Source organism: Clytia hemisphaerica, unplaced genomic scaffold (genome assembly GCF_902728285.1).
Source record: "Clytia hemisphaerica strain Z4C2 unplaced genomic scaffold, Clytia hemisphaerica genome assembly, whole genome shotgun sequence".
NCBI classification, from domain to species: Eukaryota; Metazoa; Cnidaria; class Hydrozoa; order Leptothecata; family Clytiidae; genus Clytia; species Clytia hemisphaerica.
The window spans coordinates 1,462,297-1,481,060 of NW_027103728.1; the positions used below are offsets into that span (position 1 = coordinate 1,462,297).

The 18,764-nt window shown below is 36.4% G+C and overlaps 1 protein-coding gene and 1 long non-coding RNA gene across 2 annotated transcripts in view; both read right to left on the reverse strand.

Annotated features, from left to right (window-relative positions):
- Positions 1-18,764, reverse strand: part of LOC136804961 (uncharacterized) — a 50,195-nt gene that overhangs the window by 20,423 nt on the left and 11,008 nt on the right. The gene's annotated exons all lie outside the window — the stretch shown is intronic.
- LOC136804959 (4-trimethylaminobutyraldehyde dehydrogenase-like) lies at positions 1,247-4,367 on the reverse strand. The gene is made up of 7 exons (XM_067061491.1): positions 3,951-4,367; positions 3,673-3,828; positions 3,190-3,452; positions 2,833-2,973; positions 2,417-2,605; positions 1,787-2,019; positions 1,247-1,614 (listed from the first exon to the last, which is right to left on the reverse strand). The coding sequence occupies exons 1-7, from the start codon at positions 4,309-4,311 to the stop codon at positions 1,407-1,409; spliced, it is 1,551 nt and encodes a 516-aa protein (XP_066917592.1). The 5' UTR covers positions 4,312-4,367; the 3' UTR covers positions 1,247-1,406.

An 18,764-nucleotide genomic window follows, 5' to 3' on the forward strand; every position in this document is an offset into this window, starting at 1 on the left:
GAAAGTTTGACCAGGCGATTGCCCCAAAAATGATAATAAAATTGGTGGTCCGAATTAATTGAAGCCCTTCCTGGAAGGTTTTAAAGGACTTCTCAACATTCGGCTTTTGATTTTTTGATCCCATTAAGTTCAAAGAAACTAGAAAATATCTAATGCAATTTTATTTACTGGTTTTTAAAGCTTGTTCCCAATTAATTTCTTTATTTGAGAGGTTAAATTTTGTTTGGAAGTTGAGGTTCAATCAGCAGTCAATAAGAAATATGAAGCTGAAACTGCGCTCACCTTAAAGGGTCATCAGTTGTCAAAATTTCAGTAAGTTTTGAGACATCTAAGTCTCAAACCTAGAAAAAATTAGAAATCAAAACAATACCTTTTCATTATAATTATTGTAATTATACCGGGTGACCCACGAAAAAGTTCGGACGGTTTTCGTTGGCTAGGGTCTGAAATAAAAGTAATATAAACTTAATCTTTTTTTTTTAAGATAGAGGATGCTCTAACTTAAACTTTGAGCTATTACTTTTTAAATTTGGTTCAGTGGTTCTTCATTTATGAGCTTTTAAAGTCAAAATTCAATTATCGGAAAGTGCAAAAACACGTCAAAAATGAGGTATCAAATTATAATTGTTTTTTTATCTTTAACATTGTGTTTTTCGAGTGTGCTGATGTTTTACGACCTTGTTGATTAGTGTTGTAGTTAATTAAAGTTTGTAAAATAATAAATTAACAACGAAGTAGATTTATATAAATTTATTGTAAATATTTTTATCAAAAATATTTTGCAAATAGGCAAAATTTGCCTCTTTATGAAAATGCCGCGTCTTATGAAAGAACAGAGAGTGTGGGATTGCCTGGAATATGCTAGAAAGTGTATATGGTGGTGGTTCTTTTCTGAACGAATAACTTGTTAATAAATTCTGTGAAAGTAAAGAATCTAAAAAAAGTTTTAAAATTGAATAAAAATAACTAACATGCTCTTTTCTAACGATTTAACGACCTTGCTTGATTGATTGATAATAAAACAATTTGATACCTCTTTTTTGACGTAATTTCGCTCTTTCCGAAAAGTGAATTTTGACTTTAAAAGCTCATAAGTAGGGAACTTGTGGGTCAATTTTAAAAAGTAATAGCTCAAACTTTAAGTTAGAATATCTACTTTCTACATATTAAAATTTCAAGCACTTTGAGGCATTTGTTCGGCCTCGAGACGCCGAAAACTGTCCGAACTTTTTCGTGGGTCACCCGGTATAAAATTGAAAATAATGATTTTTTTAAAACATTTGAATAAATCCTATATTAAATTCTGAAATTAACCAATATATTAAAATGTTACATCTGATAAAGAATTTCCAAGAAAAAAAATGTATAAAAAATAAAAATCTCTTTTGTTAAAAAACCTCTTCATTTTAAAAAATTGTGTCAACATCTCCCAGTTCGACGTAAACACTCTTGAGCTGTGTGTAATGGTTCAACACTGTGGTGCTGTTTTCACTGCCAAATCCGGACCTTTTGTGTCCACCGAAAGGAATTTGAATGGGGTACATATTATACGTGTTGATATAACAAGCCCCAGCATTCAACTTTCGAATAACTCTGTGAGCTCTGCTGATGTCTCTGAAGAAATGAGTAAAGAAAAAACCACATAAGATATATTTTCATTAGAGTTGGTAATAAAGTAAACAATTCTTCTACTGTTGTATTTTGAAAGCCAATCAGATTTGAAACAACATTTTAAAAATTCAAAGAAAATTGACATTTAAAAGGTTAGGACCATCTAAGGACTTACTTTGAAAAAACACCTCCTGACAGTCCAGTGTTTGTGTTGTTTGCACGTTTAATGACATCAGACTCATCTCGGAATTTCAGAAGACACATGACAGGACCAAAATGTTCTTCCCGTATAATCTCCATATCATCAGTGCAATTATCCATCAAACAAGGGCTGAGGTAATATCCATTGTTGTTTGAACTTCCCGCACCAAAATCAACCTTCTCACCTCCACATACTACGTGAGCACCCTGTAGACAAAAAAATTTACTTTATATTATAAGGAACCAATTATATGCCATTGTAAGGGGAATAAAGTTTTACAAATACTTTAGAATTTGATTGAAATTAAATCTACAATACACATTGCTTGAAGATTGCGCCAGCATGAATCACTGTGTAAAAATACTTAATGTCCAAATACTAAACAGAATTTTTAAGCACTTTTGTGTGTTTGTAGTGAGCTAGAGTTGACAGGGTGACAAGATTTCATCCTAGATAGTGAATGTTGGCCTGAAGAAAGGCTGTTCTGCTACACAGAAGGTTTAACCTTATATTAAGATGGAAAACTTCTATCAATTAAAGGAAAGATTATTCCATTTAAAGCATAGCAATAAATGACGTGGAAAAGTTTAATAAGGGAGTCACCTCTTTCTTAGCGCGTTCAATAAAGCCAGAAACTTTATCATAATGTTCTTGACTGATCAGTGCTCCGATTGTAGCAGACTTATCCATGGTATCTCCTATCTTCAAATTGCGAACAGCATGTTCAGTCTTTTTCAAGAATTCATCAAAAATATCCTCATGTACATAAACTCTCGCAGCATTAGAACACACCTGTTTAAAGAAAACAAAGTTAAGTTTATTAAATGTCTAGCTATCAGATAATCAAGGGATACCGTCTCAAAAAAAGGTCTGGAATTAATGCTGATTGAGAATATAACACAAAGTTAAGCAACTTTTCTAACGCAGAACGCAAACCAAAAACTGGGTTGAAAATCAAAGTAGAAGAAAAAGAAGTAGCAAGAAGGCAAATTATGAGATTTGATTTCGATTTGATGTACCTCTCCTTGCGTGACATAGTTCGCCATAAGAGCACCTTGTACAGCATTGTCCAAATCAGCATCATCAAAAATGATGAGCGGTGATTTGCCTCCCATTTCTAAAGTGATCTTCTTTATGCTTGGTGCACAAGCTGCCATCACCTGATCATCAAAATGTAAACATAGAGAAAACCTATGTAGTCATAGCTATAACCTATATGTAGAATCATTTTCAAATGCTTCTTAGATTCTCAATAAAAATTTGAAATTTCTCTTTAAAATTGAAATGAAGTTTGAAAATAATATTGGAAAGGACGCGTACCAAGAAGTAATCAAAATGTCTTATTGGAGCCAAATGTTTAAAAATGACTGACATACCTTAGATCCAGTTGCAATACTTCCAGTGAAGGATACTTTTGCAACATCAGCATGATCGCATAAAGCTGCGCCTACATCTCCTTCGCCTTGCACCACATTCAAAACACCAGCAGGTAATCCAGCCATGCTCATTATTTCTGCAAACGCTGTACTGGTGCTTGGTGTGAAAGGTGAAGGTTTATAGACAAAAGTGTTTCCGCAAATCAAGGCTGGTAACGTTTTCCATGCTATATTACTGATTGGAAAGTTCCATGCACCAATACCTAGTAATGAGATACCATGCAAAATAGTTACAGATAAGTCAGATACCCATGGGGATCACTTACTTCATACATTCAGATATATATATAATTAATATAGCAATTTAGTGTTTGAGATTTCATTTGTTTCTATTTTCCAAAATTATACAGTGTTAAACTGAATTGAAATTCATAAGTGACAATGGACTCTTCTGGTCATTTGGAGGTTATTGAAAGGGCTCACCTGCACATACTCCGAGCGGCTCTCTCACGGTATAAGACAATACTTTAGGGCTGACTGGTATCTGCTCTCCATTGAGATTATAACTCAGGGAAGCAAAATAGTTCAAAGCTTCTACCACACTATCAACATCATATCCGGATTCTGTTATTGTTTTACCTGAAAGATCAAACAATAAATTCTGGATTTTCATTAATTGTTCACACTGGTCAACTGTTGAAACATGCAGAAAATTAAGCATGAGATTTCTGCACCATGCAAGAAAAACTGAAAAAACCTACCTGTATCAATAGTTTCCATAACCGCAAGATCATCCTTGTTTTGATCTAATATGAGAGCAGCTTTTCTAAGAATTGCACTTCTTTCAGAGCTTGTTGTGTCTTTCCACTTTTTGTAAGCTTCCAAAGAGCTTTGAACAGCTTTATTAACATCGTCTTTATTTGAAAGACCAAATTTGCCCACCGAAGTTCCATAGGCAGGATTCAAATTTTCGTAAGTGTTTGTTGATGTTATTGGCTTGCATCTTTCTCCATTGATGAAATTTTGTGTCTCCACAAATCCCTTGAAATTGCTGGAGGACCTTAGAGCCATTTTAGAAGCAGATATTTGTGGAATTCTTTTAGCTAAATTTAGAGATATCATTCTAAATGAAGATGAGCCTTTTAAGGTTACTTAAGGGATTTGGACTGTTCTAAATGGAACTTGTTTAGTTTTTCTTGTTTTTTTTATAATATGGAAAGTTTGAGAGGATTAAATAAAATATGATGTTTTATAATCAAAATTCTTACAATTACAATGTACAATGTAAAACCGAACTAACTGAGAACTGAACTAACTGGACTAACTGAGAACTGAACTGACTGGACTAACTGAGAGCTGAGCTAAATGAACAACTAATAATTACTAAGAATAAAACCCGAAATTGAACAATCAAAAGTTATTCAAAACTTTACAACTTTTTACAACAATAATCTATTCCTGAATCGCACTCCTTTTTATGCTCATACAATCAGTCTTTATATTGGCGCTCCTTGGGTAACATGTTTTTACTTGTATCAGATTTGTAACTCTGATGATGACCTCTTGTTAGCGAGGTCAATAATGTAGTACATCCTCCTCAGATCATATGGCTGATGTTTGATAAAGTACATTTTAGTGTATGATACAAATGTCAAAAAAAAAAATTAATCATCAAGATCCAGCTTGTTAAGAGAAGGGGAGAAAAAATAAAATATTTCTGGGGAGGAAAAAAGGTGGGAAAAGGACCCAGGAGGAAACTATGCTTCCAAAATATTAGAGTCGAATAAATATTCAGAGTAGAATAAATATTCAGCTGCAAAAACTTTTTTTGACTTTAAAGCAATTGATAACAAAACCTCAACAGAGGTAACTTGGTAACTTGCATTATCCTTCCATAAAGATCTCGAAGAGCAAAGCCTGAGTGTTAAATCTTTCTAAAAAAAACAAATCTCCACCCAATTAACCTTTTCTAATTTATTATTGATTTATTAAGGAAATGATGGAGAGAATTCTGCTATGGTGAAAGGTTTGTGGTTTGAATTGAGGCTAGGTGCTGCTATTTCTCTTTTAACTTGATTTTCTCAAATAGCATTATATTGTCTGATTTTTTATAACAAATTTGAAATACAGGCGACAACGAAGCTCGCTTCAAAGACACAATACTGTAGAAGGTTGACGTCCAGCTATGATTTATCCCATGTGAAGGCGCAGTGTTGATTGCCATCTAGGAGATCAGGACTTAACTCCAACTCAGTGCTGTGTTTCACTTAATGAAAAGTAAATGGGTAAAGGCCACATTTTTGGTACACCTGTCCCTTCCGTTACGCTAAAAAAATTTCATCCTCAAAATTGCTTAAAACCTATTTATTTGGATGTGTATATACCTCTATCATGATAATCAAGTATGTGCTCCTCTATATTACCTCTTTGCAGAACTGTAGGACCCTAGAAGTTGTTGTGGTTGATTTTTTTCTCATTTTCAACCAATAACTAAAAACTTGTTATTTCTACAAAAAAGAGACACTTATAAGACTAAACTTACTCTTAAAATGTTTCTACAAAGTGTTTTAACCAATTCCTAATCGTTTTTCATTTCAAAATTTGAAAATAGCTCTGTTTTGGGCCATCCAAGCCTCATCCCAAGTTTTAGATGATCCCTAAAATTTAGGTGACCCACTGTAGGTGACCCCTGAAACCGAAAATTTGACTTGCATTTCAGTTTTTCTTTAAAATTCTATATTGAGCATTCAAAAAAGAAGACGCGAAAACGCGTCCTATGGAGCCTAAGGGTTAATGAGACCCCTGGTAAAATTTGTTATGGTCAAAACAACTTCGAATAACTCCTAATTGTCATTTTCAGGCATTTTGAGCAGTTTGGACTGGAGTCTTCAAAAAAAATCAAAAATATTTGGTTAACCCTTTGAGCGCGCAGTAGTTTTGAAAATGTTGAAAGATTTCAATGATTTTTTTTTTAAATTTGAAACTTCAAAATGGCGTAAAAGCTTGTAGCTTTTGATTCAGACACTCGTTTTGGTACCATTGGAAAGGTAATCTTATACTCTTTCAAAAACATTTGGTTTCTTTCCCTTTAAATAAAGTCCTAGGGAGATGGGACCCCAGCTTTAGGACTTGGTATTTTGGCTGTTTCAGGACGCGAAAACGCGTTCTATGGAGCCTAAGGGTTAAGAGATAAAAAGAAGTCATTGTAGTGTAGCAAATGTGAGAACAGTCTACAATAGGTCTTTCAACAATGCAATAACTTCAGATATCTTGGCTTTGAAGAAAGAAACACTATAATGAACATCCAAGTCCCTGTAACACTCCCTTTAAAAAAAGGCGTAACGGAAGGGACATCCATAACGGAAGGGACATCAAATTTTCCAAGGAGATAACTCCCACCACATTGTTAATATAAAGTTTAAATGTACCTGCAAGTAAGAAGTCTAATGAGGGTAGTAGTCAACCAAAAGGAAAAGTTTTTAAGTCGAAGACTTGAGATGCTGTTCAATTTAATGTTTGCGTAACGGAAGGGACAAACCAAGGCACATTTCCAATGGGAAGGACTGTCAATGAAAAAACATGACAAAAATAGAGGATAATGGTTTGCAAATTGAATTTGGAGTAATCCCAATGGTAACTTGTGAGAATTTAACATAAACTATAGCTATTTGACAAAGATTTTCTTGAAAATGAATTTGCGTAACGGAAGGGACAAGATCAGAGTCGCAAAACATGCTTTTTAGAAAAATGCAAAACCTGAGCAACAGTGAAAAAAGTATTTATTCAAAATATTGTGAAAACTCGCTCCTATCAATATTAGGTGGACTGAAAAAAAATTGAAAGTGAATATTTTATCCCAGTTGAAGAAAAAACAATTTTGAATCTTATTTCTTTTGCATTTTTCGTAGAAAAATGTGAAATTTAGACTTCTGCAGGGTCTGTAAGAGGAAAGACTGTCCTATTGCTGGCCAAACTCTGATTGTAAGGGCACTTTCTACCCCAGATCAATAATCAATTGGAAGTTTTGCAAGTTTAATGCTAGTTTTCAAGATATGAGCAGTAAAAGTCAAAAGCGTAACGGAAGGGACAGGTGTACCAAAAATGTGGCCTTTACCCAAATGTTACTTTACTAGGAACAACCCATATCATGTGAGGGCCGTTGAGTGGACAGAAACTCTACAGGCCGTTCAGCGAATGTGCGATAAATCTGTGCTAGTGTCTAGCAAGCTTGCAAGAAACAAAAACCATCGCGTTGACAACTCTAATGAGACGACTCTTAGCCCTTTAAATGGGGGGGGGGGGGCTTTGTTCTTTTTGAGGAAAGTAATTCAAAGTCTGACGTCTTGTACACGCAAGGCTATCCAGGATTACAAGTTATGTGTAAATAAATCAATTCACCAAGAGTGCTCAATGTTTGCATGTATAAACACAACTAGGGCAAAAAAGTACTGCCAGTTTCATCTTTTACGAATCATCAGCTAATATGTTGCAAAACTACATACTTAATAAACTCCAGACAGTGTGTATGGTGATCAAAACCAGACTATTTTCATCAAAATTTTATGCCTTTCCTAATGGTAGCTATGCAAGTTCTCGAAACATTGGGATCTGTAGGGGAGCACCATGCAGTCCGAATGGGGGAAGAAGGGCTAGACCACTCGATAGGTCATCTCATTGGACACCTGGTGTAAAAAGAAGCCATTCACTGTCATCCCATGAACATGTATTAGGTATAATATTGTACACCGCTGTGTGAATCATGTATATGCTGCCTGTAAGGCGTAAAGCAATATGTCATGTTGTTGATATTTTAAAGAGACTATTTTGAAACTAAATCAAAATCAATCAAAATTTGTCCCTCTATCGAAGAATACTGATCAACTGGTAGTTAGAAACTACTATGAAACGGATATATATAAAGCGATGCATTGGGCCCTCATGCACCCTTAATTGCAACAGTAACCAGCATAGTTCCAAGTGGTTTCTCGAATATAGCTCCACCTGCAGGTTTCATTATAAATATTATAGGATACATCACTTTTTCGGCCGTAACAAAATCTTCAAACTATCTACTAGGCAAAATTTAAGCAAGGATCGTCCAAAAACTGTTACAAACAGTTCACAAATTTTAGTTGCATTTGCACTAGATTTTGCTTGAGTTTGCTTTGAGAGTTTCAAAAAATTTGCGCTCAAAAATACTTAAATAAATAATTTAATAATATTTGTATCTCTCAGAAAATAAACATTTATCATTTGGATTACCCCCCATATTTGGACCACGTGGGCGAAAAATAAGACGGAAACTAAGTAGCACCCTCAGTGCAAGATTGCCGCCTTATCTTTATTTGCCTGCACAAGAACGCAAGCTAATAATCTTTTTCTCGGGCGCTCAAGAGGAAAAGGAAAGTGATCGATATTCTTTGAAGAGAAAACGTCAGAAACAAACCCACTGACCAAAAGATGTATTTTGTTGTTGAGAATCGATCCTGTGAAGATGTGTTTACAAGGCTCTTGACAGAAAATCCTTTGTCTTAGGTGGCAATCACAAATATCTTCATTTCGCGTCCGCGTTGGGTCTAAAAAATGAGTCGCTCGGTCGGTTGGTCGTAAAAATTTTCGGGTTTTCTTACCTCCATCATCCATTTTTGGAGTGTATTCTTGAAGGAAACTGCCAGCCAGCCAGCAGGCAAAACAACCGCGTGTTATGGGTGGTTTCCAATTATGACCTTTGAACACTGTCATCTCAAACCCAAAATGGCGCATGTAATGATAAACAAAGTCAAAATGCAGCAAATGCCCTAGAAATCGCTCGCAAAAAATTGGTAATAGTAATATAATTTTTGAACGAAGGAAACATCATCGACAGAAAAGTCTGACAAATTTACCGGCTTCACTGACTCAATTCTACTCAATTTTCGAGAGTCGGTCGGGTCCCCCTGTAGACAACATGGATTTTCCGTAACAATTTACTTTTACAGGCTAGCTCTAAAGCTCTAAAACAGTATCTACTGTAATAATATGAAAACCAGAATATAATTCTTCAATGGAAATCAAAACTATAAAGTGCACTTACAAACATCAATTTGTCAGATCTAACAAAATTAATAACCGCACTTTCATCATTGACAATAAAACAAACGATTTTCTGTCAAGAGCATGGTAAACATTCCAAAAACTTCCATCGAAATGATCTATCACAGCTTAGTCTACCATTTTTAGTGCGGTCCAAGGATTGAGCCGAGAACGCTCACAGAACGTCTGCGAGCTCCCACGTGGGTGAAAAACTTCAATCTGTCAATCATTTCCTCAAGCGAAGAGTACGCGAAGGGATTCTAGCTTTATGATAGTGCCGCGGATCATCCATGGATAGTATTCAATTATCACTATCCCTTTATTTTCATTTCTAGAACTTTTGCAAAAAGAAGGAAAAGTTGTATTCTTTACTGCTCTATTCACTTACTGAATTTGAAAGATCTTCTATGTGGCCTTTTTTTGCAAACTTTAAAAAACTGATTTTTGTCATGCCTTTGCGGGACTTTGGCAGTTAGTCACACTAGGAAAATAAGCTTTCAGAAAAAACAACATCAGTCATCTACAGGATACATTTCAACAATAAGGATGAGAGTTACCTGAATCAAGTTCGCAAGACAATATTAATTAAAACTTGAAAGTTGGAAACAAAATAAAACGTGCAGCAGCCAAAATCAACCAACCAAAATTTGTCATTCAATTCCCGAGACAGCGCTTCGATTTTTAAGGCCTTGTTTATACGCTAAAGTAAAAACAATTCCGCACATGTAAATGGGTCATTGTTTGAGGTCCGGCAAAATTTCCGGGAGATAGCCTATCCGGCGGTGCACGGATCTAGGTGGATTCTGCCTCCCCCGTAGATCTTTTTCTTGGGAAGTTGATCTTCAAATTAGTTTTCAAGGTTGGCTTGGCTCAAATTTTTTCATCTATGGCTCAAATTTTAGGCAATTTCTCAAAGTTTTTGAAAATGTTAATTTCATTAAAAAGCGCCGGGTTGTTTTTTCATGAATCCCTTTAGAAGTTTTGCAGTGCATTTTTTTGCTTGAGAGTCAAGTCGATATAGCGTTTTCGCAGCATTAATCTTTGATACTCATTTTGGCGGGACGCTAGCAGTTAGTCACACTAGGAAATTAAGCTTTCAGAAAAAACAACATCAGTCATCTACAGGATACATTTCAACAACAAGGATGAGAGTTACCTGAATCAAGTTCGCAAGACAATATTAATTAAAACTTGAAAGTTGGAAACAAAATAAAACGTGCAGCAGCCAAAATCAACCAACCAAAATTTGTCATTCAATTCCCGAGACAGCGCTTCAATTTTTAAGGCCTTGTTTATACGCTAAAGTAAAAACAATTCTGCACATGTAAATGGGTCATTGTTTGAGGTCCGGCAAAATTTCCGGGAGATAGCCTATCCGGCGGTGCACGGATCTAGGTGGATTCTGCCTCCCCTGTAGATCTTTTTCTTGGGAAGTTGATCTTCAAATTAGTTTTCAAGGTTGGCTTGGCTCAAATTTTTTCATCTATGGCTCAAATTTTAGGCAATTTCTCAAAGTTTTTGAAAATGTTAATTTCATTAAAAAGCGCCGGGTTATTTTTTCATGAATCCCTCAAGAAGTTTTGCGGCACATTTTTTTGCTTGAGAGTCAAGTAAACGATATAGCGTTTTCGCAGCATTAATCTTTGATACTCGTTTTGGCGGGACGCTAGTGTGACTAACTGGCTAGTGTGACTAACTGGCTAGTGTGACTAACTGTTTGGCTTAAGTGCTTGCGTGCAGCATAGGGTACAAAGTCCAAATATGCGTTTCCCGTAATTTTTGTATGAAGAGTTACCTGTCTATACTGTTTTAGAAAACTTCAGGATTTCCGCAACATTCATTCAAGCTGTTAAAAATTTTTATGTATGGGAAAATCTTGGATTTTCTGGTAAATAGAGCAAATTTTATGGATTTTCCAATACTTGGCAAAAAAATAGAGCAAATTTTGTGCATGTCTGGACTCTCCTCCTGTGAGCAGATCAACATCTCGATACGTCCCCATATTTTGGAAAACTTCAATACATATGACTAAATAATGAGGAAAATCCTGGATTTCCGAAACCTTTTTCAAATTTCTCAGGATTTCCAAGTGAAAAGAAAATACAAAAAATCCTGTCGTCCAAAGGGGGGTAATGGTTTTTTTCTGCAACTACCCATTGTCAATGATGACAGTGCTGTTATTAATTTTGTTAGATCTGACATATTGATGTTTGTAAGTGTACGGTTCGCGTGGACTAATTTTTGCGAATCAAAGGCAGCTTCAAAGGCCTTCAAAAATTTTGAGTGGACTAAATTTTGCAAAATTGGCCAAAACTTGCGAAAACCGCGAAAATTAATCCACTCAAAAATTTATCCACTTTTAAAAGGTAGATGCTGTTTTTTAAAGCTTTAGAGCCAGCCTGACGGGCCTGGGGGTCCAATGTCATTGGCAATGACCAAAATTCCGCTATTATTATGGTAGGGTGCACACTCGTCAGGATTTTTTGCGTGGAAAAAGTCAAAAAAAAAATTAGAACATTCCATCCATCATAACTTATCCTTAACAACTCCAAACTTGTTCATTATTTTTTTTTAAATACTCAGAATTTATCAGAGAAAACAAAGAAAAAAACCCCATCCCATTACCTACCTTCAATAAAAAGATATACCATTTATTAGACATCAAGGTGAAAAAATGGCAACTCGGAATTCGTGGCACCACCGTCGACCTTGACCACCATTTTTCAAATGGCTATCGCTAATGAGCTGGATTAGTTAAAGACTCGCGATGTTTTTTATAAAACGCGGGAAAGATAGTACTTTAGTTTGTCACGTGGTAGCCTTTTCGATAATCTACGGGCTGTCTTTAAATCAAGAAAAAAGAAGAAATTTCGATTTTTCGGCACTTTCCTGAAATTTCTATTAGGGCTACCGTATATTGTTGGAAAGCTAAGGGTTTCAGCTTTTCATTGGTAAAATTTGTTTTTAGCTATCATTTCCAGCTCATTAGCGATAGGCTAAAGTTTAACAGTCATCGGGCCGATTTTCAGACCGCGCCAGCAAAACTCCTCACGCCCGCCACGCGGAAGACTAGATTTCATCCACCATTTTTGGCGCGATTTTGGTGCTTCCGAAAATTATTTCTTGCTGGCGTGGTGTAAGGAGGCGATTCTTTGAAAAGGTGGTTTTTTTGTGGTTTGAAAATGGAATAACTTTGGAACTACTTAACCAATTTTAACAAATGACCCCTCATTTTTCTCACAAAGGTTAGGACTTTCAAATAAAATTAGTTTGGTTTCTAAAAATTGAGGGGAAAATTTTGGCCTGTCCACCCTAATTACCAGACGATCTCAATCGAACGGAATCGACGATCGAACCAGTCAAACCAAATCGAACGCAATCGACCGATTGAAATTCGATTGTCGAACGCAATCGAATCTCAATCGAACGTCAAAATTCTGGGTAATATTCGATTGGTTCGATTGTTGTTCGACTGGTTCGATCGTTGGTTCCGTTCGATTGAGATCGTCTGGCTTTATTCTTGCAGCTTCCCAACATCCAAGCTCTCAAACATCACAAGCCGAATGAAATTACTTTCGATTTTCCGTAGAAATTATGCGATGAACAATCCGGGGGTCAATGAATCGACGATCGAACGCAATCGAACGCAATCGAACATCAATCGAACGCAATCGAATATCAATTGAATCTGAAAATTGCGGTAATATTCGCAGGGGCGGATACAGGGTATGTGAACGTGGTGAATTCACACACTCAATTTTCTCGATTCGAAAAAATAAAAACACTAAAATTGTTTTCTATAAATTTTTTCTTATAGAAAAAATATTTTGTTCTTTCAAAGAAACATAAATGCTTTCTGTACACAAAATGTTCAAAAGGTACATCTGTTGATGCGTTTCACTTTCTGTGTTCAAAATGACGTCAAAGAAGCTTTTGTTTGTGTGAGAGAGACTCTCCATCGTAATAAGTTCTCTGAAGGAGTCGCATTCATCTTGTTATCATACCTCAACGGTGGAAATTATTTTGGCAGAATTTCGTGAGGATATTTATATACATAGTTTTGCATACTTTTCACGAATTTTCATTCCTTCAGACTGTGTGAAACCATTGACATGGTGAAACCACTTTTTCATACCCTTCACACTATCGCGATTTACGTGTAAACAAATCACGAAGTTTTCTCTCTTTCTGAGTCTGATCATCTAAAGCTTTTTACAAGAACATAAACTATAAACATGAGGACATTTTGAAACTATGATTCTGTGCTCTTATAAGTAGAGTGAATCAAAGATATTATATACATGTGTGTGGCATGTAGCGATGGGGTAGAGTAATCCTTCAATTATCGGATTAAAAAATCAGGATTATACTGGAAAATCGGGTAAACCAGAATTTTCACACAGTGATAAAAATTCCTGTATCCGCCCCTGATTCGATTGAGATTCGATTGCGTTCGACAATCGAATTTCAATCGGTCGATTGCGTTCGATTTGGTTCGACTGGTTCGATCGTCGATTCCGTTTGATTGAGATCGTCTGGTAATTATGGTTACCCAGCGTCGTCCCAGGTGAGAAATCCAGGTGCAGGTGGCCCAGAAGCTTAAAACATTCGTATTACCTGATTACCATAAGGAACAAGAAAAACTACAGAAAGTTAGTCCGCCAAATGGATAAGATACTTCCGGGCTTGTATCTGTCTAAGACTAAAGGGGCAAAGCAGCCTTCCTATCTTTCCTTTTTTTGAGTTTGAGCATGGATGGACAGAGCTTCACCAGGGCAGGGAAAAGAAGCCTGGAGCTGTCTATTGTGCAGACTATAAGAAACTTATTGACCCTACTCACCAGTTTTACCATGAACATATAAACGACTGGACATCCATCTCCTTTGTCTTTTTGTAGAAAGGGCTGCTAGCTTCGTTGCCGCCTCGTTAAAAGCATAAAATGAAACAATAGATTTTGATGTTATACCACTTGGGAGTACCTTGCTAACAAAGTCAAAACTTCGACAAAAGTCTCTGTTGTTCTACTCTTCTCAAGTCTTTTATCTATATCATAACAAAGATAACAGAGGCAAAATCATCGTCAGCTTGTCAAAACTCCGACTATTATTTCTAAATTTTGACTTAAAAGTGTCTAATAATTTTAGAGAGTGTCGCATTCTAATTTCGATATTCTTATGACACAGGCTCTAAACTTTGGCAAACTATTTTTTTCAAGTCCTAAAAAAAATTATTGGAGTGACAAAAGGGATTCAAAAGTATACACGCAGTTGAAATTCTGCATTTTAGAGTTGAAAATGTTGATAAAATATATTACAAACTTGTGAAAAAATTCGAAAATAATTTTTTTGTACATTAGGAGTAATGTTCAAGCTCTATCAATACTTTTACCTAAATAATTCAAAGAAATAAAATTATGACGGAATATTGTCGGATTTTTCATACCAATTTTGAAATACAGGCGGCAACGAAGCTCGCTTCAAAGAGACAATAAAAGATAGATGTCCAGTCGTTTATATGTTCATGGTTTTACCAAATTCGAAATTTCAATGCGTATATGTCCAGATATGTCAAGAGCTGTGCAGAGAGAGTTCAAAAACTTGAGATTAAATTTGGAAATATCATACCTCACGCCACCGCGGCTACTCTGCCATTTTGATTTCCGATACTTTTGCTTCGTCAGCGTTTATTTTTTCGATATATTTGCGCACAGGGCGGGAAGTTTCTCACGCGGGGGGCGGGAAGGACGTTGTTTTAAACCCTGGGGGCGGGATGGGTACTTAGGCAAAATCGGTGCCGGGTATGTGCGAGCCATAAAGGGTTCCAGTCGGTCCCAGTTCAATTGGGAAAGATCTAGTTTCAATCACCAATACACGGGTTTCGAATTAAATCTGGCGCGAGAGAAAAAATCAAGTAAATACTAGCCGTATTGTATAAATAAGGGTTGCGAAGCGATCCAGACTCCACCTCAGTTCGCAAGTTGCTAGCAAAATAAGTGACACTCTAAAAATCCCTCTATGGAGACAGGGTCGTAAGATAAGAGCCTTAATGCCCCAAACACACCACATAATCCAGGGTGGCACAACACCACCCACTGCCGCCCGCCGCGCATCGCTCTTTTTTTTCCTTCTAGTTATTCTAGTGTAAATGGTGCCTTAATAAAATCGAACGATATTAGTCGAACGATTGAACATTTTTTTATTCGAATCACGAATCGTCTGTCGAAATCATCAAAACATAAAGATAAAACAAAAACAAAAATGTACAAAGATGGCTTGTTGGTTCTTGGGCAGTTTTGATTTCTTTCTTGACAAATTCGACAAATTTGATTACCTCCGTACTTCTTTATCATAGAATATCCACTTGGTTTTGCAAGGTAAGTTTCGTTCATTAAATAGAGCACTCCTCCCGCCCACCCGCGCGACTTGCAAAAACCTCTCATTATAATTGACCTTATTTGATACTTGATACTTGCTGTTAAAAGTCAAGGGATGATGAAGATCCTTTCTGTCAACGTTCAAACTAATTTTTTTCCATTTAACAGCAAAATAAACATTTAAAACCGAAGAACCACTGGTTAGATTGCTTAGATGCGTGCCGCCCGCGCGGCGCGGTCAAATTCAGATTCTAAGTCCGTGTTTCGGCTTCCGGTAATTTTGTTGCTGTACACTGCTAGGGTACACCATTTTAAAACAGCATTTTTCGCAGTCCTAGCTACCAAACCGAGAAAGTTTTCGTGGCTTCAAGCCAAACCATTCAAGATCATTTTGATAAAATCATCGGTTTGAAGATGTGATTTATATAGCAAATTTTATAGCAAATTTTCGCTTGGGATAGAAGTCAAAGGTACGTGCACAATATAGCAAAACTGCTTCGCTCATAAATTCGCTTCGCAAAAAGGAGCGATAAGGGGAAATGCCTTATAAAAGGTTGATAGATTTCCTTTCTTCTCTTTTGAAAGCCAGGTGTTCATTCAAAAGATGTTTTTCTATTTTAAATTCAATAAAAGAAATATGATTAAACGATTGACTTTTTATTTTAATGTTTTTTGTTTTCATAATGACCCATAAAGTCTGTCAAAATGGAAAAATGAGCTAAAATTGCTTGATACACGGCCAATTTTCGTTCTGTTTACTTGATATTTTTCGTGCAAATTTACATGGGATCAAAGCTAAAGCTAAGCAAAAATTTAATTCGAAACCCGTGTATTCCGCCCTTCTCCTCTTTCTCTCTATTTCCTATCTCTAAGTCTAACTCTGTTTTTTCTGATTTCTGGACTTAGTTTTTTCTGAATTTGACTATTTGAAGCTATTTTGCTAATTCTGAATCTGAAACTGTGCTCCCACACCTCGGTTCGAACCACCAAATGCAAACAACCTTGGTTTTCAAACCCGACGCCTTACCACTTGAGCTATCGTCGCACAGCAAAATCACGCAATTCATAACATACTATACCAAACTGGCAAAAGACGGGGGTAATGTTATTATAATATGCGTAAAAGTACCCCTTTTTAAACCTGACTGAGATTCGAGCCGTTACTAGCAACCCTGCGGGGCCCAAGGCGCCGAGTATGCACCCGGCACAGTGACAAGCCGTTACTAGCAACCCTGACCCTAACTGATAATCGAATCCTGACCCCCGGAAAATTACCACGGACGAACGAAAAAAATTGAAGGGGCGGAATTGCTGATTGAAACTAGTTTTTACCGTTCAATTGTTGAAAGGGGTACCCAGTGACTTAAAATCTAGTTTTTTCTTCGTTCTTTCATGACTTTTATGGTGATCTGAAAATGGAGCTTACACTCCCTCTTTCTTGATCGTCAAATATTACAACAAGGGTGTATTCACACTAAAATTTTCAAGCTAATAGCCAACGTGTCTACTAAATCATAAAAATGATTTGTTGATAGAATGATGAAAGTCTAGAAAAGAAAATAATTTTTACTACTTCTTGCTGGTATACGTGAAACGTTCAAGCGAAAGTAATATTTCATGATGAACTTACTAATCTTGTTCAAAACCTGACTGGTAAGTTAATTAAAAATCTTCTATCTAACCAAATTCCAAAAACCAAATTTGTGATGTAAGCCTTTTTTCCGAGATCATCACAAGCATATATTTGAAATATACACCCTGTTGAAAATCGTTAAAAAGGGTGCCCTCTGGAAGGTCAACACCATCAATAGCACAGAAACAAATCTGTGACTGCTTGATTCATTGCGGTATTGACCCCCTTTGGGCGGTTTGTAGATTTGTTGGTCCTGAAATTTAACTCATAACATAAGTTAAGAAATTCAGTCAGTTTGATTCGATAAGGTGAGTTGTGAGTCCAAGACTGAAGAAAAAATTCAACACATCCCTCTTATATACTGTGTTGTGTTTTTGCAAACGAACTTTCTAGAACATCTTTTGTTTATTTGATATTACGTGTCGCGCTAAGGTTGCTTGAATCCTCTTTCGTCGCTATGGAGATACAAATATGTTTGTAAAAAGATTTCTTGAGATTACATGATTTTCTTTTAAGAACTTTTCTTTATCAAGTCTAGTGGATGTGGAAATCAGCAAAACAGTACTAGTAAATGGGAAAGGCGCGGAAATAGGCGGTAATATATGGACACGTAGAACTTTCTTTTGTCATGCGAAAAGTCACTCTTTCAACTAAAGTTTCAAAACCTGCTATCATGCTACCGAACCCGCTTTTTAATGTTTCAGATGAATTGTTCTTATGCAGGATGACACATTCTATTTGTTTAGACTATTCTGGAACACTCGAAAAGAACAACAGAAAGAGAACATCCGGAGAACATTGGTAATGGTGCAATACAACGAAACTTGACCTTTCATTACGTTGTTGATTAAGAAAGTTCCAGAAACTTTATTTAGGGTATATTCGTGTCAAAGGCTAGTTTCCAGGACCTTGCGTCACAAGTCTAGAGAGGGCCAATACCGCCATGAGTCGAGCTGTAACGGAGATTTTCTGTGCTTTTGATGGTGCTGGCCTTCAAGGCAATGTTTTTAACGATTTTCATTAAAGAGTATGTTTCAAATAAATGATTTCGATAATCTCGGGAAAAAGAACTACAGCATATCAATAACATGGTTCGAAGGGTGATTCGGGATAAATAACCCATGCCCCCCGTGGCGGAGCGGTCTAAAGCGCTGGTTTAAAGCACCAGTCACTACAGTGGCGCGAGAACGAATCTTGCACCTATCACTCACCAGTACTTTTTCTGTACAAAAAAGATGAGCATTGATCAGTTTCGAAGTAGTGAAAACTAACAGGGATACGGTAGATAGTAATAAATTTCAAACCATATGAGCAATTAATTTTGAATAAACATTTTTTGACGTAGGCCCGGTTCGAACCGTGACCGCTCGTGCAAGTGCGAGGTGTTTACTTCTAGAAAATTAAAAGAACAAACAACCAGAGTCAAGACCAATGGGCCGGCCCCATCAGTTTTTTGCCGAGAAAGGCTATTTTGAAAACTTTCAGTTATTTTTCCAT

Bases quoted from the DNA above. Each gene is read 5' to 3' on its own strand.
- LOC136804959 (XM_067061491.1), bottom strand. From the start codon at position 4,311: ATGATATCTCTAAATTTAGCTAAAAGAATTCCACAAATATCTGCTTCT. The intron at 3,829-3,950 runs GTAGGTTTTTTC...TTGATCTTTCAG, and splicing joins TATGGAAACTATTGATACAG to GTAAAACAATAACAGAATCC. The intron at 1,615-1,786 runs GTAAGTCCTTAG...TCATTTCTTCAG, and splicing joins TCAGGAGGTGTTTTTTCAAA to AGACATCAGCAGAGCTCACA.